This window comes from Austrofundulus limnaeus, unplaced genomic scaffold (genome assembly GCF_001266775.1).
Source record: "Austrofundulus limnaeus strain Quisiro unplaced genomic scaffold, Austrofundulus_limnaeus-1.0 Scaffold86, whole genome shotgun sequence".
In the NCBI taxonomy this organism is placed as follows: Eukaryota; Metazoa; Chordata; class Actinopteri; order Cyprinodontiformes; family Rivulidae; genus Austrofundulus; species Austrofundulus limnaeus.
Window position 1 is genome coordinate 1,517,628 of NW_013952488.1, and position 26,158 is coordinate 1,543,785.

Sequence of the window (26,158 nt, forward strand, 5' to 3'; positions counted from 1 at the left end):
CTGTAGATGAGTGTAGACTACAAAGTCCTGGCCTGTAGATGAGTGTAGACTACAGTGTCCTGGCCTGTAGATGAGTGTAGACTGCAGAGTCCTGGCCTGTAGATGAGTGTAGACTACAAAGTCCTGGCCTGTAGATGAGTGTAGACTACAGTGTCCTGGCCTGTAGATGAGTGTAGACTGCAGAGTCCTGGCTTGATGATGTAGCTCTTCTGTTCTGGGCCATCCTTTTGAACTGTGTCTGCTTTGTTTCCACAGTGTATAAACTGGTCACAGTCCTCCTGGCTCTTAACAGCATACACAACATTACTCTTTGTGCCAGGGGACCATGTCTTTGGGGTGAACCAGTCTTTTCCGTAATGTGTTTTGGGTTTTGAAAGCCACTGGGATGTCACGTTTAGAAAATAAACGTCTCCGTTTCTCTGAAACTCACGCAACATACATGACCACTGGTCTGAGTCTGAATTTGGGGTCCTCCTTTTCACCCGATGGCTGGCTGGAGTCCTGTTTGGACTCGTTTCGACAATACTTCTTGGCATTAAACCTTACATGTCTGGAAAGTATTTTTATTTCCTGCTTCATGGTGCCACGCTTGTTAGGAAAATGCATTTGTAGGTTTAGCTGGAGAGTCGAGTATGTGGGTTGTGCCCATGGAAAAACTTGCCAAATCTTTTCTGCTAAAGCCAAACAGCTTATTCTGCCATTGATTCTTGTCTTCAGCTTCTGATACCCCAGGTGCTAACAATCAGGTGTCTGATTGGCATTTGATTTTTTTGCGCCTGTGAGCATGGACTCTGCCATGGTAGTTAGTTGGTGTCTGCTTCAAGCATGCCATGTTCGACTGATCTTTGATAGGTCCAGATCAGTCAAGTTGCAGCATTGTTTGGAATGAGCCCTAGTACAATCTCCAAATTGAAGGCAAAGTTCCAGATGTCAGAGGCAGGTCATGAAGTGGGTGTCTCGATGGAAGTCACATGTAGCAGACACTAACTAGCTTACTCCATGCTCACAGGTGCTAAAAATCAAAAGCCAATCAGGCACCTGATTGTCACCACCTGGGGTATCAGAAGCTGAAAATAAGAATCAATGGCAGAATAAGCTGTTTAGATTTAGCAGAGACGATCTGACAAGTTTTCCATGGGTGCGAACCACAAATTCATTTTTCTTACAAACGTGGCACCATTTTCCAGAGAATAAAGACTCCAAGACTCATATAAGATTTATTTTTCAGAAGTATTGTCCCAACAACGAAATAATAAGCCAAACATGGTTTTTATGGTAAGTTTATGTACTACCTCAGTCTCTGTACTTTGTTATCAAGTTGTCATGCACCTGGCAGGTTTTCCCCCAGCTTTTAGATAGTTAAATCMTTTAGCTTACCTTTTAATTACTCTGGGCACAAAATAAGTTATACGAGAATGTTCCAAGTGCTGTTCTAAGCAGTGCTCTGCCTATTTGATGTGCTGCAGTGGCAGTGTGCAGCTGGTTTTCTGTTTRTGAGGAAGAGACGGGTGGAAAAACGGTGAAGATGAGAGAGTGTAGTATGCTTCAAGGTGTTTACGTTCTTATCAGATCAGATTCAGACTTCAGTAAGGAGTCTAATTTCCTCATTTGCTGCAGCATTGAACTTCAGTGTGTATGTGAGTGAGAGAGGGGGTAATGCAATTTATGCTTTCACTGTGGCAGTCTGTGTGCATTTAAATGATTTAATTTTCTTTTTTTAAATAATGCACAGTCACACATCTAAGAGCAACCAGGGTTATTTGCATCAGACATATGAAGACATATGGCAGCACAGTGGCTCAGTAGTTAGCACCGACGCTTCACAGTAAGAAGGTCCTGGGTTTGATCCCCGGTTCCGAGCTGGGGTCTTTCTGTTTGGAGTTTGCATGTTTTTCAGACTATTTCTGATTTTTTTTTTCTCTTTACATTKTTTTTGTAACTACAACTGAGCAACCACTTAGAATCTAAAGCAGGCAACAGATAAGTTAAAAAAAATCATCACCTCATCTCGCTTTCTTACCCTTTTGTCTGCCACCTCCTTGTTCCATTTTCTTTTTTTCCCTTTTTTGCATCACTCTGAGAAAACAGAGCAAAGTAATTACCACTTGTGCAAGCTCTAAGCCACCACTCTTTGATGTGCCAGAGGTGTTTTGAGCCGGTGTTAATCTGCGTTTGGCTTTGTAGAGGGGCCGTGATAAGAACTGCTATCAGCCTCTGTAATTGGGGATCAACGATTAAGGCGAGGGAAGAGGTCAGGTCCCCCCCGTTGTTGATCCGGGACACATTTTTGGACTTTGCTTCACCTGTTCGATGTGCGAACACGTGTTGGAAAATGCATAAAATGTATTCCTGAAGCGTCAAACATGACTCCTCGCAGTAGTCCCCCCACCCCCCCAGGGGCGCACCTTAAGTGACTGATTTGTAGATAGATCTTTGGCGTTTATTTACAGGTGTAATTAAATGACGTAGAAAATTGATTTGGTCCTTGCAGGGTAATCCCTCACATCATTGACAGCTGGTATCCTATATATAACAGCTGAAAGGGGTTTCGTGGTCACGAGGAGTTGATTTGTTGTCCTTAGAAAATGATTAGGTTTAGAGGGTACTATGTAGTGTTGTAGTCACTAGCCCATTACATCCCTGTGGGCTTCCTGCGTCGGGTCAATTTACAGTTCATTTAAAGCTGCTTTATGTGTTCGTGCAGCTGACAGACTGAGGTAGACGTCTGATCTGACTGCAGTAAACCTTTCCTGGCAAAGCCTTGTTTTAGATTTCAGGTCTTGTAGTAACTATGTGAAGTTCATATGATAGCAAACAGTTTATTTAAATGTTTGTGTTTATTTGTTTTTTTTTTTTAGACTAACTCTGGAGCAGAAAGAACTGTGTCGTAGCCGACTGAAATTGCTCTCCTACCTGGACCGGCTGGCAACATATGAGGTAAAGACAGGTCTTTGGAAATTCTTGACTGAATTACTACAGCATGTACATAAACCCAACTTCCTGGTCACGCTCCTGGGGGATGATACCTTTTACGTCAGACATTAGAATGTAAAACAAGCTTTGTTTGTGCTGTTGAGGAAGGCCAGTGTTAAGATACTGACACTGTTTAAAGCACATGACTTAAATTCAGTTAATAATGCACAAATTTTCCTTCAATACTTTAAATGAAAATAAGTAGCAGCTCTGTCCAACATAATATACAGCAAAAGGATTTTAAAAAGCAACTCTTATTTCTTAAATTCCTCTTTCATTTTATTGCAACAACACACAAGATAAATCATGTTTTCACACTGTATTCATAACAATTAAGGAGGTAAATCTTTATTTACATTTGTCCCCTGGCTACCAATTACTGCACAATTCTCACACAGTAATCAGGATTTGCATTAATCACGGTTTAATTGTCACCTGGAACAATAAATAGAAATCTTAGCCTTATCATTTGTTTAAAAAAATCTTCCTAACAGAGTTTTTATTGGCTCAGCTTGCAGCCAATAAACACGTAGTCTGAATTTATGTTTTCCAGACTCGTCTTATTTTGAAAACTTATGAATCCTGCCGGCATCTGTGGGCCTTCACAGGAAAGATAATGCCTTTCCAGTACTATTAATTACAATTAAAATCCCATTAGGTGAAAGGCTCCTAAATGCCTCTCATATTTTCAGTTGTGTTTGTGCGAGACACAAGCYGCTTTAATGTTGTTCTTAAGCATTCTTTATTGCTTAGCTTTCCCACCAGCAATCTAATGCTTTCTCCKTTCATATCCAATCCTTACAAAGCACGGCAGCTTTTCTCATCTTCCTGCTACAGATACTTTCTCTTAACTCCACTAATCTTCTTAGAAACATAAAAAGCCTAAAGAAGATACTGTAGCTACGTGAATGAGTTTTTAAGTCTGTGAATAGAATGAAGTGTATGGTAACCAGTTGAAGGGGAAGATATTTCCCTTTTCCAGCACACACATTACTGACACGGACAAAATAAGCACTTCACTGCGGCGTCAATCCCTGCTTAAAGTGGAACTTGACACTTGCAGTTAAGTGTTTTAAGAAAAAACAAAAAAATGAGGATTTTATAGTCGCTGTGAAAAATGGTAACCTGCACGCTCTTTTCAACTGCAATAAATCAAACGAACGGGGCCTCGCTTGTTTTCCCGTGCAGGAGAGATGAGATTTTTTTCCTTACCCTGCTAGATATTCACCTCAGCCAGAATGACGTCTCTCACTTTACTCGGACATTGTCATGGTAACTGCAGCGCTCGTCAGATTCCTTTTGCCCCAATCCATTTTCTCTGGCTGTCTATGAATATGATATTAGGGTTTTTATCATCCCGACTTGGGCTGGCTCTGTCTGCATGCGACCTATTCAAAGGCTATCCATCAGGGACACGCTTCCTGACACACTCTTTAACACACACACTCACACTCTGGCATAAAGGATGCTACAGAGATTTTATACCCACAGATAAATCCCCACCTAGCCAAAGGCCAGAGCAACAAATGTTCCCTCTTGACAAATGCACACACACATTCATAACTTCCTAAGATGGTTCTAACTAAAATGACAAGACAGCTGTAAGGCGGGAAGTTAAATAGCATCTTTGTTGACTTTGACTCAGTGCATTCCTTTGCCGTCTCATCTTCTTCCTGCTCTCTCTCTCTTCTCACGTCTTTAGTTGGGATTTCCCTCTTCACATTCATTCTGGAAAGATAACCTCTCTGCTTGCCAAATTTGTTTTCATGAACCAAAGGTGTCCTTCATTTTTCTCAATTTGTCTCATCTCCCTCTTCCTCTGTAAAACCTTACAGGAGATCCTCGGTGGTCCTCACGCGGCAGAGCAGAAATATGATGCAGAGTTTTTCAAGACCTTTCGGAGTCAAAATATCGTTTTGTCAGCGAGAAACTACGCCAGGGTAACAGCAACTCTTCACTGCCTTCTAAATCTCTCATTAAATGCCCTCTTCCTCTCTCTCTCTCTAATGATGTCTTCATTTTAGCTGCATGCATCATCATGTCGGGGCCGTGATACAGATGCACTCGGAAGTTTACACACACCCATCATTTGCATGAATGTTGTATTCATTTAGGGCTTTGAATAAATTTTTTTTGAGCGATTCTTTTTCCTGGGTGGAACAGACATGTAATGATTTAAAAAAACAAATAACATACGTTTACATTATTTAGATTTTTTTTAAATTATCCCCACTTGGTTCAAAAATTTTCATACAGATGTGGATATCAGCATATATTCACCCAGGGTCAGCCCGTGGCATAGGCAAAATAGGCAAACACTAAGGGCACCGTCTATCTAGGGGGCACCACAAACGGGGGATGAAAATAAAAATTATAACTTATTTTATATATTTTAATACTGATTTTGTTGTTTTATTAATTCCAAGAATTGAGTAAAATGGTGTTCAAATGGCTGGAAAATGCATAGTTTTGAGTAGAAAAATTTCCGGCGTCGAACACGCCTGGATCCCCCTACAACTGCTTAAATCCACAGCTGCATGTTGACATGAAAATAGTGTTCCTTATTCTTGTCATCAAATGTTGGCAGATTTGACTTCTGGTAGTTTGTTTCTGAATTATATTAACTTTTTTTATTGGACAACCTGATCTCTAAAGATAAAAAGTAATATCAAAGACAAAATATTTAGAAAATTGCACCGGGGGCGCCACCTCAAACATGACCTGGGGCACCAAATAGACTAGGGCCGGCCCTGCATTCACTTAAAACTTTAAATAAAGTGGGCTAAAGATTCAAGAATGTCTTTAAACTTTACAAGCTCAAGACTTGTTTACTCTTATTTAGTGAGAATGATTGACTGCAGTTGATAATTTCTTTTTGCCGGTATTGAATAATTTGTTGAATGTTGAACTGATCAATACTCAGAACAACAGGTAGTTCAAGAAAATTAGTAAAACTTTAAGAAGGAATATATATTAGTCGGGGTGTTCAGGAACCACCAAAGCTCAATGGAACTCCAGTGTCACTGTCCACATAAAAGTGAGTTTTACATCCTCATGAACTGAAGTAGTGCTGACCATGAAACAAACTCAAATCCATTCTACTTATAATGGACTGAAGTTTGCAGCTGCCCTCTTGGACAAGCCAAATATCTTCTGGAGAAAAGTTTTATGGTCAGACAAGATGGAGACTGAGTTCTTTGATCACTATGACATGCTGTATTGCTGCTTCACTGCCAAGGTTACTGGTGCATCGCTCGGAGTGGATTAAATAATGGAGGATGACCACCTCCAACAGTAATAATAAAATAATTACCAGTAATATTCTAATAGCAGCAGTAAAACAAGCAAGTCTAATAGCATTAAAGTTGAAGCTGATCCTCAGTCTGGTGGTCCTGCTCTAAATAATTTAAAGCCCAAAATTAATGACATTCGTAATTTCATTATGATGTATGGATATAAATTTCTGATGCCAACTTTATGTTTTAAATGCATTTGTAAATTGAATTTTCTATGAAGTGTTTGATTTACTCTTTTGATTATTTTCTTATTTTAATTTTTAAAACCTTTATCAAGACAAAGTACTTTGTGTGAAGTATAAATTCAATTTTGTCACACGCATTGTTTGCCTGTAGGAGAGTAACGTGCAAGCTCTGGATATTCTGTTCACGTATCACGGAGGAGAACTCCTTAAGCATCGACTGGCCATCTTCTATAACTTCCCAGAAACCACCTCTCCACACGAGTACTCCAACTTACTGCCTGAAGCTTGGTGAGACTCACACACATGCACTGAGGAAATCTAAATGCCTTAAAACACCTTAAAAAAGAAAAAAAGTGATGCGATGATATTTACCCTGTGCTGGAGCCGCAGTCAGGAGGCTTTGATGAAAAGTTAATCGCTCAGGTTTGCTGTTGGCATTAAATGTATTTAGTGTAGTTTCCGATTTTCATTTGGTAAAGAGCAAATTGTGGGTTTGTTTTGTTTCCTGATGGTGCCAGTATGAACTGCAACCCCCACAAAACATAATAACAAAACGTACAACAACGAACTGTTCTTAGCGGTACTGTACATTACCAACAATGTTCTTTATAAGTGTAACTCTATTTAAATTAATGTTATAAGTGCATTTTATGAATAAATAAGTCTATTAAATGCAGTTAAGCCTGGTTGACATGGCAATTGTGCTGATTTGTGACCTGATTTTGCCCTTCTGACAATCTTCGCTCCGATTATCATGATGGCTGTAAAGATGATCCTATGAGATATTCCTGCCATGTGTGGTGTATCAATAGTGATACAGTCAGCTTAGAACCGCCCCAACCTCAAATCGGGGATATTCAAAATGTTGGATTGTTATGGCCATCAAATTGACCAAAAAAATGGCTGAAACGGCAAAAATGTTCAAAGATGAACTTTTTTGCTCTCCTGTTTTTAAGGACTTTTATAGTTTGGCCTTAACAAGAATATTCTATTCTACGTTTTATAAGCATAGCCTTCAGCCTTCAAGAGGCATATTTACGAAGCCATTCTGATTCCATCTGCTTATGAGGTTTATTATTGTTGAAACGATCTGTGGAACACCAATAGAAATGGCCGCTTCCATTTGCACATTTTTGAGATCATGTCTGCTTTGCCAATTTTCTCTGCTGTGCAAATTAGTTTCATTGTTTAACTGTTCACTGAGCTGAGAAGTGATAAGTGTAAATCAAAGCAGAGATTAAAAAAATGATACCTTCTGTTACTGAGGGGGCAGACTCCATTAGAGGTTTCATTTGAGTCATGGTGAGTCAGTAAATAATAATAAAAAAGTTTCCCAAATTGCATTCTGACCTGAATATATGGCCCCTAATGAACGTTAGCGTAATGACTGCTCCTCGGGTGGTAATCACAGCTGTAACCCACAGATGAGCATTTTGGCAGGATATGCAGACCAATTAACAAAAGTAAAATAATGTACAATTAATAAGGCTGAAATAAACAGAAATCACTTGCTTTTTCTACACCATCTTATATTGTGAACAGAAACATATACATTTCCTCAGAGACACGCACACATTTCCTGATGTCTGAGAATCCACATTTACACCTYGGTGGAATGCAGCGGTCTCACATTGTCATACGTCTCAAATTAAAAGCACCTAAAACTGGAATAGCACCTCTGCTGGAGTTCGTGCCCCCAAGGTCGTTCTCACATCCTCGTCTTCTCGCTTTCACCCGACRTCTTTCTTGTCGGGCTCGAAAAGCAAATGCACAGACGTGTACACAGAGACAGAGTGTCATATCTTCCACTTATACATTTACATTGAATTATTGAACACCTTCACATTCAGCAATATGTGACGCAACATATTCAATTAACTGCTTTTTCCCCACCGTTTTTAATTTACAGAACGTTTTTTATTATTACTATTTTTTGCTTAGATATTTGAAAATCTCTGGAGGAAGGCTGGTGTCAGGGAAGCACAAATGATGATGCAAGGTTATAAGGTGGAAAAAAATCATTTCTCACCCTTATATGCTTCACCTGTAGAGGTGACAGATTGGATTTACTGATAAGGGGCAACCGTATTATTTTCACGTTTTTTTTTCTTTTTTCAGCACATCTATACATGTCTGGTCATACAGAATATTAGTTTTTTCCCACTTTTCATTTTTTTTCTGCTCATGCTGAATGTATTCAAATGCCCCTTATCCAAACTAGAATGACATTTATCACCCACTGCAGAAAGCGAAGCAGTGTTTTTGCTTGTTTGAGTGCATCTTTATCCATTGTAAGAAATAGAGCATTCACTTAAAACACAGGAAACCGATTTAAAGTTAGACATGAGTATTTAATTGCACATGTAGAGATTACCACAATCTTTTGAAGCTGGGCCAAGGACTCAGGATTTTGGGTCATTGGCAAGTGGCACAGTTTTTTCACAACCCAATTGTTTTAATACCCCTCTTCAAAGTTAAGTTACGCCTTCTGGAAATGACATTATTGAAGAAGAGGATATGACCCAGTTCACAAACATGGAAGTCCTACAAGCGTCGATGTATGAACATAGACTGTGTCTCAATTGAGGGGCTGCATCCTYTGAAGTTGTCCGCTTACGTCACTGTCCCACTCCGACACTTAACAAATTTGTGGACTCCTTCTCATTCGGCCCACAAAATCCCAAAAATGTAGGCTACATCTGAAGGATATCCTAGGATTCGTTGTGCTGTTAGCAAACACAAACGCTAGACCGTCTCATTTCACAGCCGTTTTATGCAGCCTACCCATACTGTGGCCTATGTCCGCCACGGTCAAGGTAGGCTGCAGCCCCTGAGTTAGGACACACTCAATGGACCTCATGCAAGAATATGTTCGTATTCTTATCCTAAATTTCTCTTACTTTTGTTTGTACAAAGGGTTCGTACGAACATGCCACGTCAGATTCAACAAACTCTTCTATCTTCAGGAAAAGGGTGTAAATGAGCTGCGTAAATTCCACCTGTTCTATCCAGCTGCTCGTGCACGCGAGAGGAGATTAGCATAATTACCACCCCAAAAACACCATATAAGGCTATGATTCCTGCCTCAGATACAAGGAAGTGTTCATTCATGAAAATGACAGCGAAAACTAAAAAGAAGAACTTTACGAGTTCAGAGATTGAAGTCCTGCTGTCAGAGATGAGTCATTTTTAGCAGGTCAGCTGTGGAATAAAAAGAGCTGCTAAAAGTATAAACAACTGTGTTAAATCATTTTAATTTATTTAGAAGCCACACCGTCGCACACCGTACCCCCGGCGGGTAAGCCGGCCGGACGGACGATTTATATTGTTAGTCTAAATTATTACATTTAAAATTATAACTCTAATTCAAGCAGAATAGCCTATTATCAACATAATTATGGAGTGTAATTTATTTTCAACTCAAAGTATCTTCAAACTAATGAAATATAAAGTTATTAGGGAAGAAAACCCGTCTGGATAACAGACTGACTGCTCGTAAAATAAACGACAGGTCTGGACCACTCGTGAATTTTGTTCGTATCTGAAAAAAATCTTAGAATACGAAAACATTGGTGAATGCCACAAATTCTCCTAAATCACTCGTACGCACAACTTAAGAACAAATCTGTGCGTACGAACGGTTCTTGCATGAGGCCCATTGTGTTTGACTGTTTCAGTGCAAGGCCTGCAACTACATAGTCCCTAGGAACTTGTTTTTACAACTTAATCACTGAATTTTTTTTTTATTATTCACAGTATAAAAAAACTTCATATTTGTTGTAAAAATATTCTGAACATTTTAATAAAAATATGTGTTAAGTTCATTCAAGAGTCAATAAGATTAAAGTACTGAATGGATTTGAATGCAATTATCTGAACAAAATCACTAAAAATGCACTTACAACAGATTAACATTTGAAGGCAACCCAACTCGCTGCCACAGCCAACTGACTTTAGGAAATGTAGAGATGGTTAAAACTCAGTAAAGTTTATAGAATTGAGCTAGAATTTGGCATGATAGTAAGTGATCATCATCCCCAACACATGTTCTGAGCAACACACTGTGCACTTTGTTTGCCTAAAGCTTTGGTCTGTAAGCAAAATATATCACAAACCGCTGGACACATTTTGTTGGAACTCTCAAAATATAATAATTAGGTGGACATCTACAACTTAATTTGAGTCAACCCAAGTCAAAATGCCTGCCACAGAAAATGGACAATAGCCAACGCCCAAAAAGTGTATAACTCTGTTACGTTTTTGTRTACTCAGCTAAAATTTGTTGTGGTAGAAGCTGAGAATCATCCTCAACACATACTTGGAGCAAAACACTTTGGGCAACAAAATGGCTTAATATTTTGGCATCAACTTTTTTTCTACTAACAAATGTATTCATGAACCACTGGATGGATTTGAATAAAACCTCTCAAAGTAATCACTGAATATGAATTTATAAAACCAATTACCGTTACTTAATTCAAGATGGCCTCCACAGCTAATGAACCTTAGTAACACCACATTAGCTTCAACTCAGTTACTTTAACAGAAATAATTTATACAAAAAGAGGTCTTCTATAGAGTCGGGTCTTCCTCTATATGTAAAAATAATTGTCTTTTTGGTTTCCATCCAGCACATTTCTCTGCAGCCCGCCTTTTTATTAGCCACGTCTGAGTTTGGATGGAGGTCAGGCGGTTGTAGCTCTGCAGTGAGCATCCATCATGGAGCTGCCGCTGTGGGGCAGTTTCCCATTTCCCCAGCTTGTGAGCACCAACTGCTGCTCCTCCAGCTCTCACTCCCACACTGCAGCAGACGGAGCCCCGCTCGCACCATCTGTCCTGAGCTCGCCGTACAGACTGAAGTCCTGCTTGACTGGAAGAGGGGGGAGAGAAATGCAGCTTTCTTCAGTAATATTGATCAGGGCTGCTCGGGGTCTTGTAGGCTCAAAGCACGAAGAGGGGTTGTGTTTTTGTTGAAAACGTTGCCCGTAGCTTGAATAAGGGAGTTGGCCCAGTGGAAACAAAAAGTCAGCTCGGGCTTTGCATTTTCTTTTCACTTCTGCTTCATAACATTTATTTATTTATTTATTTATTTATTTTAGGCGGTCAGGGGTGCCGGCACAGAATAATGTATCTCTTCTATCAATATCTGAACACTCGCACCAATATTTTTTCTTCACTCACTAACATAGCTGTCTTAAATGAGGACTGAAAATCAAGTAGATGGTAAAAAAAAAGCCAAATTGAAAGTGTTTACTTTAGCCAGGAAATATTGAATAGATTAAAATGTAAAGAGAAGAGAACCATACAAMACCAGTTACTGGAGTGAATGGTGGTTTAATGCTGTCTGTTCAGTCATGAAACCAGTGCTGAATGCAAACCGGAAGTCCCGGTCAATAAATACACGGGTCTTCAGTGCCTGGTACGCCCACTACAGGCCTACGGCTGAATCGCAGACACTCTGAACAGCAAGGATGTTTATTATMAACGGTTTTATTATGTGTTGTCGTGATGTTTTAAGGCATGTATCTAAACCTATTTTAATCAAGACATAATAGTCAAACAATAGATTATAAGAATCAATACTTAAAAAGGAAAACTATGAATTTAGTGTGGTGCTTCTAAAATCAGTTTCTAAATGACTAAATAAATTTCTTCACAGGACTTTCAATTTCTCTTCTGTAAACTCCCAACACAAAACACGAATGAATGATAATGTCCAGCAGTTTTGCAAGAAATCTCTGTTTTTTTGCAAGTTAATCATAGCTGATGCTTTCTTCTCGTGTATTTTGTGATTGGAAAGAATTTATGGCTGCGCTAAGAAAACTGCTGCAGCACTCAGCCTTTAACTGCACCAAACCTATAGATGATTTGTGGCCCTCGCTATCTCGTGGAGTTTACAGCCCAAGTACATATTTTTCTGTCCACAGACAAATAGATAACAAAAAAAAAAATGTAGTTTTGTCTCAGCGTGGATGCACACATTTATACATTTTAGTGTTTTGGATCTCATTGGCATCAGAACACAGCGTTGCATTTTTCAGATTCTTCGTTTCTTTTTTTCACACAAAGATTCCAGAAAGAATAATTGCTACATTCCATTTCAGTCACATCCAACTTAATTATCTGACATTTGCAAGTGGGATTTTTTAATTATGTAGTATATAGTAAGTATTCTATCTTTATGCACTAACACTGTAGTGACGTGTGTGCTGATGGCAGAAGAACAGTTTTACTTCTGCCACTGATTTAATGAGATACAAAAGTGAAAACACAATGCTTGTTATCACAGCTTTTTATGCACAAGGCAGCCATATTGGATTTGAAGGTCTGTGTTTTTATTCCAAGTTGGAATTCTGACTTGGAGAGACATTTCAGTTTTAATTGTCCAACTTGTAAATTACAGCTTAAGAGTAAAAAAACAGACAGAGCCTTTGAGCTCAGCACCAAGTTAGTCAAAAAATAACTGATCTAGACCAGGGGATTGCCCAAACTTTCCCCAGAGAGGGAGAAAATGATTTGTCTAAGAGCTGCAATAATATGAAACATGGAATGCAAATACCTTTGTTTATAAGTCATTTTATTTTGTAATGACTAAGCTAGCAGCCAGTGCAGTGACTCGTGCTTTTTGTTTATATTTTAGCCAGTGCACTTGGAGAAAGTTTGACGTACGCTGGGGCAGCAAATACTCATGGGACATTTCATAAATTGATGAAGTATGRGTATCTGTGGTCTTATAAAGTATGAAAATCTACATGTTCTTACATCTAATCGAGATGTCCCTTGTAGTTTCTTGAATTTCATGTTTAATCTTAAAGGAAATCGACTTTTTGCCTTTTTCTTCCACCTCTTTGCTTTTTCTTTTTACACTGGGCTATTCTATTTATAATATGTTTCCAGCTTAATGGTTTTCCTCTAGTTTATGGCCAAATTTAATTTCATACAGTAAATGCCTTTGGCGATTTATCAGGTAGACAGGAATGCGTAGGCGTTTAAGTTTTATTCCTTGTATCGCTATACGTTGCTCAAAAAATATAAAGTTTGTTCTGACGCTTTTTTACCCTGCGTTTCTGTCTGCCTTTCTTCTTTTAACAGTCTAGATGAAGGAGGCGAGATGGTGTTGATTCCCTGGGTCGAGCAGAGACACAGAGAGATGGACTGGTGTGAGTCAGAGGAGTGCAGGTAAATAGTTCACATTAACCTTCACTGACTTTTTATTACTGTACATTAAACGGCAATAAACCTATCAGCGAGATATTACCATATAATCTGCCTGCACTAATCACAAAAAAGCCTCACAGTCACGTTGCAGGACTGGTAAAATCCATGTTTTGTGCAGACCAGATGCTTGTGTTGGCATCATTATGTGGAACAAAATATGACATCCTATTATCCGAATGTTACACAGAGCCATAACAAACTAACACTGGATTTTGTTGCACTGCCAATTTGTGCCATTTGCCTGCCCCTGTTGGGAGGCTGGCTTCATTTACTATTTTATTTAGCAACGCTCCTTTTTATTATTATTATTATTCCTCCATGGTGCAGAGTCATAATATCAATTGGATGCTGTGGTGTTCTTTGCCAGGATATTAAATATTATATTTGAAGCTACAACAAGCTTTAGAACAGTTTTTTTTCCCGTATTTGTATTTGTGGTGTTGTTTCTACACTCCATTTTTTTTGCATCTCATTTTCCTTTTTATTTTCTTTGCCTTCTATTTAAGGCAATATTACATAGATTTATTACCATAAACAATAATAATAATAAACCAGCAATCTGTTAGACTGTCTCTAAATACTAACGTTTGACATTTTTACCTTGGAATGCTTAAAGCTCGCCCACTCTACAAGTGAGTCTTTAAAAATAGTGGATAAATCTGTCACTTTCACTTTCAGTCAAACCTGAAGCATTTCTTTGAAATGCAGGGCTTAGCAGGTGGACAAACAGAAGCTTTTAATCCTATTTACAACAGCAGGATGCTGCATGTGTTACAGGCATTTGAGTGTAGATTTTCTGGTTTTCACAACATTTGTCTGGCATGTTTTTGCAAATTAAACACAAAATAAAGTGAATACATCATTTTTCTGATATTGCCWTTTGTTTGTGATATTGTTTCTCAGACTTCTTTGAAAGAATGGCTCTGAAATTCAAGAATGTGTTGCTTGAATTTCACAATATTTCAACTAATCATAGCAGAAATGAGGCCAGTATCATCTACTGGCAGGCTTGGATATGAGCGAGGGCAGATTTGCATATTTAATGATACCACTTGAGTTAATGAGAAGACTGTAAAATTATGCACAATTTCTGTTTATAAAACTGTGAAAGGCACCTTTCTGATAAACACGTGAGTTTTGAGGTGGTTACGAACATTTAGTAAATCTTCCATTAAATCAATAAAGACTTTTTCATGTATCATTGTAGAGCGGTGCTGGAGCAGAACTTGCTCGACGATGATGGTTTTTTGTATGAGGAGACTCCAGAGCTAATGAGATTTTGCACGGCGACGCCCTCCATTGATGTTCTCACCGACTGGTATCAAAGCAGAGCTCAGGACATCGATTCCTGTTCCAGACAGGTATGGACTCTCGTAGGGTTTCCAGCTGGCTCCAGAAWGCTTGTTGATTTCCTGTAATGCAAATCTGGTGAAGGAAACTGGTGTGCTTTTGTAATCTCTGTAGCAAGATAACTCGGCACCCAAATCATTGACTCAATTGGTATGTTGTAGGGTTGCCAATTGTCCCGTTTTAGCTGGAATGTCCCGTATTTTCAACTAAWTTGAAGTGTCCTGTAYGGGACGCTCTTTCTCCTGTATTCTGACTGCAGCCTGCAATCAGAGCCATCACAATCTGGCAGTCAGGTAGGCATTTGTCTAGTGCCCTTGAAGTGGCCGGTTCATCGAGTTCTTGAGTTCAAAAGGTTTGGCCAGATTCTCTCTGTGAAAAGACAACTTCATATTTGGTCCTGGAAGATTAGGAAAGTACAAAAAGTTGGCTGGACAGTGGTAAAAACAGAGTTCAAGAGTTTGCTGTCATTAKTGTGTATTACAAATTATGTTCTTGTTTACAAAACAGGAAGCCCAGTCCGTACAGTTTGCCGGGACGAAATGACGTAGGTGCTTTCCAGGAAAGAGCTTTTAAAGGTCTTTATGACCTCATTTTGTAACAACGSATTATGTAATAATGTAATAAAATCAGGCTTCAAAATGTAATAAACTCGCGCTAAAACCGCATTATGAGATAATTGACGCAAAATGTAATAAAAGTCTTCAACACATTATGTAATAACATTATTACATTTTGCGGCAATTATTACAAAATGTGGTGGTGTAATAATCTGGTGCATTATGTAATAAACAATCAGAAACCAGTATTTCTGTTCATCCTAATCAATATATTTGTAATAATTAAATCTTTATAACTTTAGTCAATAAACATAGAACTTCTCATCTTCACAACAAGATATAGACTACTTTTAGTGTGACATGTCTTTTTTTAAATAAAGGAATATTGTGAATCTTAAAGCTGCCATAACTATATTATCAAGCTACTTAATGGCACATTTGACCTAACTATTGAAAATATGGATGAAATAAAGGCATGTAAAACATGTAGCGTTTAGATGTCTRTAGTCCTGATTTACATTTTTTCCATTAAATTTGTTCTTGAACAGTTATTTTATAAAGTGGACATCAGTCTGTTACAAAAATAACAATTATAATATGGCCTAATAAAATTTGTGAAACCATGTATGTCTACAAATGGAATAACTTTTGGAATTAACCAGATTAGGCTACCACAACCAACCTTAAAAAAACAAAAATGTGTATAACTCAGTAAAATTTACAGATAGCCTGAAATTTGGTGTGATAGCAGCTGATAATGATTCCTCAACACATATTCTGAGTGATAACAGATCTTCATATTAAAGTGTTGCCATTAACAATTTGGAGTCAATTCTTTCTGTTAGCAAATTATCTCATAAATCACCAAATTAATTTTGTTGAAACCTTCCGAAAGAAATCTTTKGATGTACCTCTACAACTAACCTTTGAAGCCAGTCCAATGCAAAATGACCACCACAGTTATTTGACATTGACCAACACAAAAATGGTTATAACTCAGTCCATTTAATAGATTTTTAGATAAATTTGATGTGATAGTTGTTGAAATCTTTTCACAACACATACTCAAAATTGTGGTTAATGTTATTTTCAAGATTTGACCAAAATAGCTACAACTTCTTGACAGTGCAATSCTGTTACACAGCACCACATAGCCATTATCTCTGTGTTTGTGTCTTATTTAGAGGGTTTTTGCACGTTTCCCCTTTGATGTGGATTAAATTTAGATTTTTCTTGTTAGCTCTGCATGGTTATATGTCACACATAGTTCATTACTATTCTTCGGCAGTGGCTGGGAAATAAAAAGAGTTTTTTTCTGCTAGCCAACACCTTAAAAGTCAAACTTTTCTCACTTGCAGAAAAAAAAGAAACTTTCCGTTGTTCTCACCTTCAATTTGCAAACATTTACTTGTTCCTCATCAAAAAAAAATAGAAAAAAGAAATCAGCACAGACTACTGAAAATTTCTGCCTTAAGATGAAACACATCATGCACCTTGTCCATGTCCCTTTTTTCATCGTTTTTTTTCCTGCTGTATTGTGACTTAAGCAGGGCAGCAACAGAAAGCAATTATTAAAAGTCTGGCTTTTGGACATAATTGCTGTTGCACACTACTTTTAGATAATTGAGGGCAGAAAAGTATGACGAGCGAGGTTTCAGAATGCTGAAGAGATTTTGCCAACCTCCATCAGTCGAGGTCACTTTGATCCTGCCTGTGACAGTTATTATCATATTTGCCATATGGACTTCTAATGAAGAGAAACCAAAGCTTCTGTCGTCTGCGTTCGGATGCCGTGGCTGAAAAATAGGACTTGATAGGACTTGTTTAGTGGAGTAATGGGATATAAACTGTGGAGTTGCCCACTGTCTCCACCCACACCATCCAAACTGCAGCTCTGTCCCATTTCACCTCCTTCATAGTGATGGATCAAGGTTGTCACAGCACTCTCTTTGTCTTTGTGAAGGGATTAACTAGGGTGCAGTCGTACTGTTCCCCTTCATTTCTTCGTTTTATCCCCTTCACTTGGTGCAAGCAGGATGAAGGAATAGAGGTTTGGGGGTCCATTGCTCATTTTTTTTGAACCAAACTGGGRGGACTGCTGCTTTCATCATCCACTCCAGAGATGGGAAGAGAGACAAGAGAATATTTTTTTCTTTTTTTATTTTTTTTTGTGAGGGAGTTTGGGGGTAATCTTTGTTAATCTCAAGGAATCATACCAGCTTTCCCTTTCATTCTCTCCCTTGTTCATTTTTAATTAGACCTCATCTCCTTTTGCTCTCGAACACGGTACTMCAGGAGCCTCTTGAGACTCAGACTGTCCTTAACTCTCATGTCTGAGGCTCTTTTCACAACCCCCCCCCCCCCCCCCCCCCCCCACACACACACACACACACAGTGAAATGAGGAAGGAAAAGTGACAAAGGTGCTGAAAAACAAGCTCTCCTGCTAGTTTCATTTCCCCCCCCCAGTTTCTTCCAACCCTTGTTCAGCTCGTGTTTATGCTTGTGAGAAGGGATTTAATGCCGAAAATTGGGTCTTGATTAAAAGGAGCCACACTGGGGGAAGCTGGAGTGTTCTAAACCAGTCACAGAGTGGTTGGAAATGACATGACTCAGACAAGCTTCAAAAGGCTTAACATGGAAACACAACTGAAGGAGAGAAAAAAAGAGCCAGAGGAACATTCCCTGTTAGGTATTACATACAAAGTGGGGGGAGGCCAAAACTGACACGTTGTGATAGATAAAAAAAAGGTTACGTGATCTTGTGGGAATAGTTCTGGTTGAAAAAAAATCAATACTTATTGGGAGGTGAAAGGGGTAGAAAAAAAAGGCCTCATATTCCTTCTAAAGAAAGCATGGTTATCTTATGCTGAGAAGTAATGGGATTATAGCTGTTTTGATGAAACTTAAGCAAAGTTACCCTTCCTGATGCAACCATGGGCTCAAACCTGAAGCCTTGATTACAAAATCGCAACATTGACCAGCAAGATGGGTCTTTTTTGGGTCACAATTATTCTAATATAATTTTATACTTCTAAAATAGGAAAGTGGTCAGTCATTTTATTTTTCTCAAATCACAAAATTAACACTGTTATCAGACCATTTATCGTGTAGCTAGTTAAATATCTTTTTAATCCCAAGTGGTTGTCTGTAAACAAATAAACTCTAGATAACTACTTTTACATTTCTTTAACTGACTGCACAGTATATTTTATTAATATAAGTGGTCTAGATAATTTCTTTTAAAAAACTATTTATCTAACTCCACCTTTAAATGGCCTCATAATGGGATTAATAAACACATTTTACTTTATAGATAGCTAACCAGGCAGCCTCAGTAAATAAATGCTAGCTAACTAGTTTGATGTTTCAGTAACCGGTGTCAGCTGATAGTTTGTTTATCACTGATGATTCAAACTGTTTCCTGGAGCTTCTGATGCTTTTAGCACATAAAGCCTTTCTCCAACAGGTTCATGGCAAAGAACTTGAAGCCACAGCAGGTTCCAAAGGACTACATTGAGTTGCCTTGACAGCAGTTATAAACTCCCAGTTTGACAAAAAGAAAAAGACGGACCAGTTTCTCATTTTTGGAGTATAAAATGAAAACCGAATAAATTTTTCAATATCTGTTCATGAATGTAAAAACACATGACCAAAATGTACACAGACCAAGATGCTGTGGCCCAATACATAATGCAATATTTTACTGTGGGTTTTTGCTCAAAGCGTTAATGCTCAATGCGTGTGTTGAGGGTGACTCTCGGCTACTAATACACCAAACTTTAACTTGGTATCTGTAAAGTTGGCTGAGTTGTACCTATTTTTCTGTTTGCTATGGTCAATGCATTGCAGATGTACACTCACCGGCCACTTTATTAGGTACACCTGTCCAACTGCTCGTTAACACTTAATTTCTAATCAGCCAATCACATGGCGGCAACTCAGTGCATTTAGGCATGTAGACATGGTCAAGACAATCTCCTGCAGTTCAAACCGAGCATCAGTATGGGCAAGAAAGGTGATTTGAGTGCCTTTGAACGTGGCATGGTTGTTGGTGCCAGAAGGGCTGGTCTGAGTATTTCAGAAACTGCTGATCTACTGGGATTTTCACGCACAACCATCTCTAGGGTTTACAGAGAATGGTCCGAAAAAGAAAAAACATCCAGTGAGCGGCAGTCCTGTGGGCGGAAATGCCTTGTTGATGCCAGAGGTCAGAGGAGAATGGGCAGACTGGTTCGAGCTGATAGAAAGGCAACAGTGACTCATATAACCACCCGTTACAACCRAGGTAGGCAGAAGAGCATCTCTGAACGCACAGTACGTCGAACTTTGAGGCAGATGGGCTTCAGCAGCAGAAGACCACACCGGGTGCCACTCCTTTCAGCTAAGAACAGGAAACTGAGGCTACAATTTGCACAAGCTCATCRAAAATGGACAAGAGAAGATTGGAAAAACGTTGCCTGGTCTGATGAGTCTCGATTTCTGCTGCGACATTCGGATGGTAGGGTCAGAATTTGGCGTCAACAACATGAAAGCATGGATCCATCCTGCCTTGTATCAWCGGTTCAGGCTGGTGGTGGTGGTGTCATGGTGTGGGGAATCTTTTCTTGGCACTCTTTGGGCCCCTTGGTACCAATTGAGCATCGTTGCAACGCCACAGCCTACCTGAGTATTGTTGCTGACCATGTCCATCCCTTTATGACCACAATGTACCCAACATCTGATGGCTACTTTCAGCAGGATAATGTGCCATGTCATAAAGCTGGAATCATCTCAGACTGGTTTCTTGAACATGACAATGAGATCACTGTACTCAAATGGCCTCCACAGTCACCAGATCTCAATCCAATAGAGCATCTTTGGGATGTGGTGTAACGGGAGATTCGCATCATGGATGTGCAGCCGACAAATCTGYGGCAACTGTGTGATGCCATCATGTCAATATGGACCAAAATCTCTGAGGAATGCTTCCAGCACCTTGTTGAATCTATGCCACGAAGAATTGAGGCAGTTCTGAAGGCAAAAGGGGGTCCAACCCGTTACTAGCGTGGTGTACCTAATAAAGTGGCCGGTGAGTGTATGTTCATTGAGTTTCACTGAAATTAATCCACTGATTCATGAAATATTTTACTAACACTACAAACAAGGCAAACACACACACAGGGGCAACAACATTATTCACCTTTGGTGGTGACAAGTGTCAACAAAATGAATGGATTCCAAGCAGGGAGTTCAAACGGAGGCCATCTACGATGGCTATCGCAAAGTTTTGTGAGGTGAGAGGAGGAGGAGGAAGAAGACGAAGAGAGGTGGGGTAACAAAAACATTATGCAGATTTAGAGCAAATTTGTGGTAATTAAACCTGAAAGAAAAGGCGTTCATAGGACGGTGAACGGGAAAGGAAAGACACTCGAATTGAGTTGGGAAAATTGGAGTGAACCTACTTGTGGGAGCCAACACAGAGTGAAAGACTGAGGATACGTGTTGTTACTGTATCAACAGTGATGAGGAGAGGAAGCAAATATAATTAAAGTGTTAGATTTCAACATCTGAATTGTCTGCAATAAGACATGAAATCTCTCTAGAGAGGTGGGGAGGGGGGTTCAGTGGATGGGGAGGATCTTTCCCTACAATTGAATCAATAGACCCCTCTCTCCTCTTGTATCTAATTACTCCAGCTGTGAATCAAGGCAAATTTGGTATTTCTATGGTTTTTGTGTGTTTATAACCTTGTAAATGCATGTAATTACTTGTTCAGTAAAAAAAAAAAAGTGAGTAAAGCTGACAGAGTTGCAAAAGCTGTCAAATAAAATATTTGGAGCCAAAAAAAGACTTCTTTTCTAAAAGCTGAAGAGAAAGCAATCATCACCTAGAGGCCTAGTGGCATCTGCTATTGATTGGCTAACATCCACAGGTGGGGAGCATCGATTGGCTGGACGTGCTGCCAGTGTATAGGTGGTCGCGTATTGATTGGTTGCTCTTCTGGATGGAATTGTATTGATCCAAGCAGCAGGAAGCCCCAAATCGTCTCTTTCATGGTGGAAGGAGTAAAGATTTGGTATTAGTAAAGATTGGTAGTTATTGTTTGTTCTGAATTTGTTGGAATATTGTTGATTTGTTTTGTTTTTTTGCCCATGCCCCATTGCACTTATCAAGATAGGATTTTTTTAAATATTGATGTAGCACAAATCTACCAATTTTATTGAGTCTGCCCACTTTCTGAACTAAAAACATTTTGAAACAGCACAGCAATTGTTTGAGTTTTATTTGAAACAATCCACTTAAAACCACTTAGCAGAGAAATGTTAATCAAGACTGACTGAACATATTAACCAATATATTGATCATTTTCATACTGTGGTATAAGCTTTGAAAATACAACAGTATACRATTTTACCAGGGGGRTAGTCTATGGAGTGTTGAGTAATTAAAATTTAATAGAGAAACGGCTACTTGTGAGGAATTACAGGCATATAACTTGCCATTCTAGAGCCAGAGAGAGGCATGGAAAAAAAAATCGCAGAATGATTTTTGGCCCTTATTATGTCACACACATCAAAATATGACAAAGTACCTTTTTCTAGGGTTTTAAGTTTCAAAATAATCTGATCTTTACCATGGTGGTCTGTGTACTGCCTGAATGTACACGGACCCATGGTTGTATTCGTATTGCTGCGTACTTTTAGCCAGTCGGTGTGCCAATAAAGTTTGTAATTATTTCCTCGTCTGCAGCAAGGTGCTTGTGGGTCTCGGAAGAAAAAGGAAATGTGGCTGGGTGGTCCCTGAACCTGTCCGTTAGCATTACACCGACCCACAATTTTAGGAGTTCTAATTTTTCTTTCACTACCTCGCCTGGAGGTAGAGAGATGCAACAGGTGGGGGAGTCTCTGTCCCCTCTTTCCTCTTCTCTTTGTCGTCTGAAAGAGACCGAAGTTTTTACGTCCCAGTTTTCATAGCAGCCTTGTGGAAATTTKGTGCATCACCTCATGTGACTTATACATTTATAATATTTAAATACCATGGCATACCAAAATATCATCATACCGCCCAAACCTACTAACCAATGGCCCAGTCTTCTGAAACCAGTTGTTTATGTAATACAAATATTCTCCATTTTGTTTTATATTCATTCTTCTTTCTTTTCTTTCATTTACAATTTTATTTCTGCCCATATCTGTCAGGTGGACTGTGCTCTGTCTCTGGTCCGTCTGGGAAAGGAGCGGAAGATCCCAGGACTGGAGCGCTTGTGTGACGACTTGGTCACCTTGGAAACACTCGTGTATGAGACGTCATGCGAACTGAATGTGACACTGAAGGATCTGCAGCAGCTCAGTGACATCGACAAGCTCCAYCTGCTTATGAAAAATGTAAGTGACAGTCTCACTAATGGGCCCCCCTTTCTTTTCTACAGTGTGCTTTGATATAAAAAGGTGGCTTAAATGTACTTTCTTCAYACAGTAAAACTTTGTTTCATAAATGCTTAAAAGCTACAAGACGTTATTACCAATACTCACCCTYTGTTTATATTTCTGCTTCTATGCAACACTTCATTTTGTGGACAAACACAAAAGTACTTTGATTTGATTTGATTTATTGATTTAACAGGAAAAGATTACTAAAAATCAAGCCTGACTCAGCATAATTGCTGTTTTACAGCAGGTTCCTGTTCTGCAGCACATAAAACACTCAGAAATACAGCATCACAATCACATCATTATACACCATAGACACAAAGACAAACAAGCATACCAATTTTAGGTCTTGCTCCACAGAATAACTTTGTTTTTAATTAATCTTTAAAGAAAATCTAGTGAATTCTATTTGAATAAAAAATAAATGTCATACAATTTGTAAAATAAATGAATAAAAAAAGAAGTTATGGAAGAAAATAAAAAAAAGGTGACATTTAAGGATATCAGCTCGCTTTCCAGCTGCAGCAGCAGAAGGTTCCGTTGCAGGTAGTACAGTTACAACTCCCCCTGGAGTACATGATATGAGCTGTCCTGTAAATTGTAGCTAATAACTGCCAGCTTTAGCCTGTAAGCACCATTGGCAGTAGGATCCGCCATACAGGCAGGCAGCCAACAAATGTTGTTGACTGCACTAATGCACGTCGTTTGACTGGAACTCCCTTTGGGCGCTCAGTGAGTGTGTGTGTGTGTGCGTGTGTGTGTGTGTGTGTGTGTGTGTGTGGACGTTTGTTGATGTTTACCAAACTGCCTAGATTAAATCTCCCTCTCTGTTTGTGTCTGTCTATTTTTTCCCCCCTGACAGAGGCAATACAGCAGAATGAAAATGTTTGCGCGTGGGTGTGCAAACTCACATTTAACATCTGAGTGTTGTTTTTTTTTTTTCTTCCTGTCAAAGCTTTTTCATCTCTATATCACGAGTCAGGGTTGTCTCACAGGGTGGGTGCAAAGCCCTCAAATGAACTTGGCATGCATCTTTGCAGGCTTTAGCATCATTTACATGCTATCCTGCAGCTATTATGGTTTCTGTTCAGGTTTAATTGCATGGATAGTAGGGGTGCACCAAAAAATTGTTTTAAATCGGAATCGTGATTCTTATTTACAAAGATTCAGAATCAATTTAAAATGTCCCAAAATAGATTTTTATATAYGTATATGGATCGAATCGTGACCCCAAAAATCTGAATCGAATCGTGAGATAGTAAAAGATTGCCACCCCTAATGGATGGTTTTCACATACGTATAGTTTAAAATGCTGTGGAGTGTTCTCAAAAACATAAAAGACGAATCAAAACATCAAAATAATGTAATTTTCCCAAATAAGTTAAATAAGTTCTTGATCAAATTAATCATAGATTTCTGATTTATTATTTTTGTCCGCAGCTCCTTCACCAGCATAATAAGGACGTCTCACACACACATGCACAGTCTAGTACAGCTACCCTTATGGGGACATTGCATTGTCTTCTAATTTCTACAGCTTAAACCTGACCCCTAAACCTAACCTCACAGGTACATAGCTGACCCAAAACCTCACCTAAACTCAATTCACATCTTAGTCCTAAACCGAACCCCTGACTCATTAATGGCATTTCCCCTCATGGGGACTAGGCTTAGTCAGTGTGTATGCCAAAAATGGTCCCCACATAGGGAATACCCACACGCACACGTTTCAGGATCCCTCATTGATTTTCATTTATTTTCAGTTGTCTTTATAGCCCAACCCTGACCCCTAACCCCAAATCTAACCCCCAACACAAAAATGGAGTTCCACCATATTAGGACCYGTCTTTGGTCCCCATAAACWCTACTGGTATTGACAAGTTAGGTGTGTATAAYCAGAAAGGGTCCTAAATGGGCAACAAATACAGGTACACAAACACAACAAACATCATAAGAAACTACCCTGAGCAACAAGAAGACAAAACTGATGATTTGACCTTCACACAACCTTGATGTCATCATCGTTTAGATAATCATAAATGGTTCTAAGAGACAGAAGCAAATGACACTTTCTAATTATGCAAACATAATTTACGGTTTCTAAAAAGTGTGTAAATTGAACCAAAGCCAATCTATAGATGCCTTTAGGAACAAACTCTTCGCAAGTGTCACAGTGTGTAAAAGCTTTTTCTCAACTTGCTTTTCAGTTTTGTTTTTAAATGTTCATTTTTCCTTGACAGACCTCTAATATTTTGAGATTCTTGGGCTTTTGTTAAGAAGTACTGAACAAGAAATATTGTGTTTTTAAATTTTTTATACACAGTCCAGCCTTGAGCGCTATGTGAAAGATGCTTTCCAGTGGATGGTGCCATTCCTGCACCGCTGTGAGGGCCAGAACGTGGGTGCTGCCAAATCTCTGCTCGCAAAGTACCTGGTGGGCCTGGCCCAGCAGGACCTCACCCTGCCTCTCATCATCTTCCAGCACTCCAAACCGAACGTCAGTATCACACAAACGCACAAACAACGTGGTCTGTGTGTGAGATTTCTGGACCAACACTTATAACACCAGACACAGCCATGGTCAAACTTCACACATGAATCACACATGAATGCTCTTAAAAAATAACTGGTGCAGTACTTCAATATGTATATTCACACAAACTGTAAGCAAATTCAAACAGTGGCTCTTGTGTCATCTTCTCAAGTGCCAGCAGAGGATTATTGGAGATCCAGACCAGCTGATGGAGGTGGCGTTGGAGTGCATCTACAGCTGCGAAAGAGACGACCAGCTCAGCCTGTGTTACGACATCCTGGAGTGTTTGCCGCAGAGGGGCTTTGGGTCAGACAAACACACACATGATTATACACACGAAACACCGCTGGTCATACATTTTCCCACTCCTCAAATGCCAGCACTGATCTTCATCTTGGTTGTTTAAACTGTAATGTCAGGATGTAAAAGCAGTTCATTGCAGTCTTGTCCACAAGAATCTAATATAATCTCAATTTGTACTCTCTTTTCTTTCCTTCGACTCTTCCAGTTCTCTTTAGGCCTATAAATAAACCCAACTACCAGCCCTGTTTCTCTCCCCGTGAACCTATATTTTCCTCCTCCTTCTCTTTTATTTGCTCAACTTGTACTCCAAGGAGCCATCAGTTAGCCATGCT

The 26,158-nt window shown here is 39.2% G+C and overlaps 1 protein-coding gene across 1 annotated transcript in view; it reads left to right on the forward strand.

The window, feature by feature from the left end:
* nbas (NBAS subunit of NRZ tethering complex) overlaps positions 1 to 26,158 on the forward strand; it is a gene marked incomplete in the record, with an annotated part of 224,076 nt that overhangs the window by 50,362 nt on the left and 147,556 nt on the right. Inside the window, 8 exon segments of the mRNA XM_014011983.1 lie at positions 2,859 to 2,937; positions 4,809 to 4,913; positions 6,606 to 6,742; positions 13,547 to 13,633; positions 14,880 to 15,033; positions 22,760 to 22,945; positions 25,314 to 25,487; positions 25,696 to 25,829. Coding sequence (XP_013867437.1) covers positions 2,859 to 2,937; positions 4,809 to 4,913; positions 6,606 to 6,742; positions 13,547 to 13,633; positions 14,880 to 15,033; positions 22,760 to 22,945; positions 25,314 to 25,487; positions 25,696 to 25,829 — 1,056 coding nt within the window.